Consider the following 1,413-nt stretch of genomic DNA (forward strand, 5'->3'; position numbering starts at 1 on the left):
CCACAGAGGAGTGGTGGACATGGGTTTGGAAGGGGAAGGCCCTTCAACCGCAATCAAAGGTCTGATGCGTCTTCTTCAGGAAGTCATCAGAGGAGCTTTCAGCCTTATAACAACAGAGGCTTCAGACCAGGAAACAACAACAACAACAGCAATAACCACAACAACAGCCACAACAACAACAATAGTATGATAAGTTCGTCTGTTGGGAACTACAATCAGAATGCGACACCAATGTGTCCCAAGTGCAAGGGAAGGCACGTTGGTAACACCTGTGTGACTTGTTTTCATTGCAATGAGGTAGGGCACTATAAGTCTGCATGCCCAAAGCTAAAAAGGGAAGTAGTGAACTCAGTGCAGGTGGCACGACCCAGGGCTCAGGGGAGAGTGTTCACGATGAGCGGAGCAGAGGTCGAGGCTAACATAGATCTCATTCAAGGTACCTGCAACATTAACGAGATTCCTTTATCTGTACTGTTTGATTCGGGTGTGACCGATTCCTTTATTGCTATTGATATTGTCCACCGTTTAGCCTTACCTGTTGTGTTGTTACCTTATGATTTGCTTGTATCCACCCCCACTAGTGAACAGGTTATTGTGTCAACTGTGTGTTCCCAATGTCCGATGACTTTAGAAAGCCGAGTATTTTTGGTGGACCTGATATGTCTACCCTTATCCCAGTTAGATATCATTTTAGGGATGGACTGGTTATCTAAAAATCATGTTCTTTTGAACTGTTTTAGTAAGACCTTAGTGTTTAGCGAACCTATAGAAACCTGTAAACCCAACTATGAGGCTAAAAATACATCTGCGAATGAGATGGAGAATTTGTTGAAGAACGAAGCTTAGGTGTTTATGATGTTGGCTTCATTGGAAAAGGAAGGTAGAGCAGAGATTCAGAGCTTACCTGTATTCAGAGACTTCTCCGAGGTATTTCCGGAAGACATTCCTAGATTACCTCCAGTAAGGGAGATAGAGTTTGCTATCGATCTAGTTCCGGGAACTGGACCGATCTCTATCGCTCCTTATAGAATGGCACCATTGGAGCTAACGGAGTTGAAGAAGCAGTTGGAAGATCTGCTGCAAAATCAATTTGTCAGACCTAGCGTTTCGCCGTGGGGTGCACCAGTATTGTTTGTCAAGAAAAAGGATGGTAGCATGAGGTTGTGCACCGAATACTGGCAGCTGAATAAGGTCACCATCAAGAACAAGTACCAATTGCCAAGGATTGATGATTTGATGGATCAACTGAGAGGAGCTACATCGTTTTCTAAGATCGATATGAGATCTGGATATCACGAAATACGCGTGAAGTTGGAGGATATTCCGAAAACTGCTTTTCGGACGCGTTATGGTCATTATGAATACCTCGTAATGCCATTTGGTGTAACCAACGCTCCTGCAATATTCATGGAT

The 1,413-nt window shown here is 43.9% G+C and overlaps 1 protein-coding gene across 1 annotated transcript; it reads left to right on the forward strand.

Annotated features, from left to right (window-relative positions):
* Positions 1 to 19: 19 nt before the first annotated feature.
* LOC109339341 lies at positions 20 to 1,368 on the forward strand (the record flags this gene model as incomplete). Its single annotated transcript, XM_019576758.1, has 4 exons — positions 20 to 184; positions 298 to 588; positions 877 to 974; positions 1,029 to 1,368. Coding segments are annotated over exons 1-4 (894 nt in total), but the record flags the coding sequence as incomplete, so codon positions are not given.
* Between the last annotated feature and the right edge of the window lie 45 nt (positions 1,369 to 1,413).

This window comes from Lupinus angustifolius, unplaced genomic scaffold (genome assembly GCF_001865875.1).
Source record: "Lupinus angustifolius cultivar Tanjil unplaced genomic scaffold, LupAngTanjil_v1.0 Scaffold_72_10, whole genome shotgun sequence".
Classification (NCBI taxonomy): domain Eukaryota; kingdom Viridiplantae; phylum Streptophyta; class Magnoliopsida; order Fabales; family Fabaceae; genus Lupinus; species Lupinus angustifolius.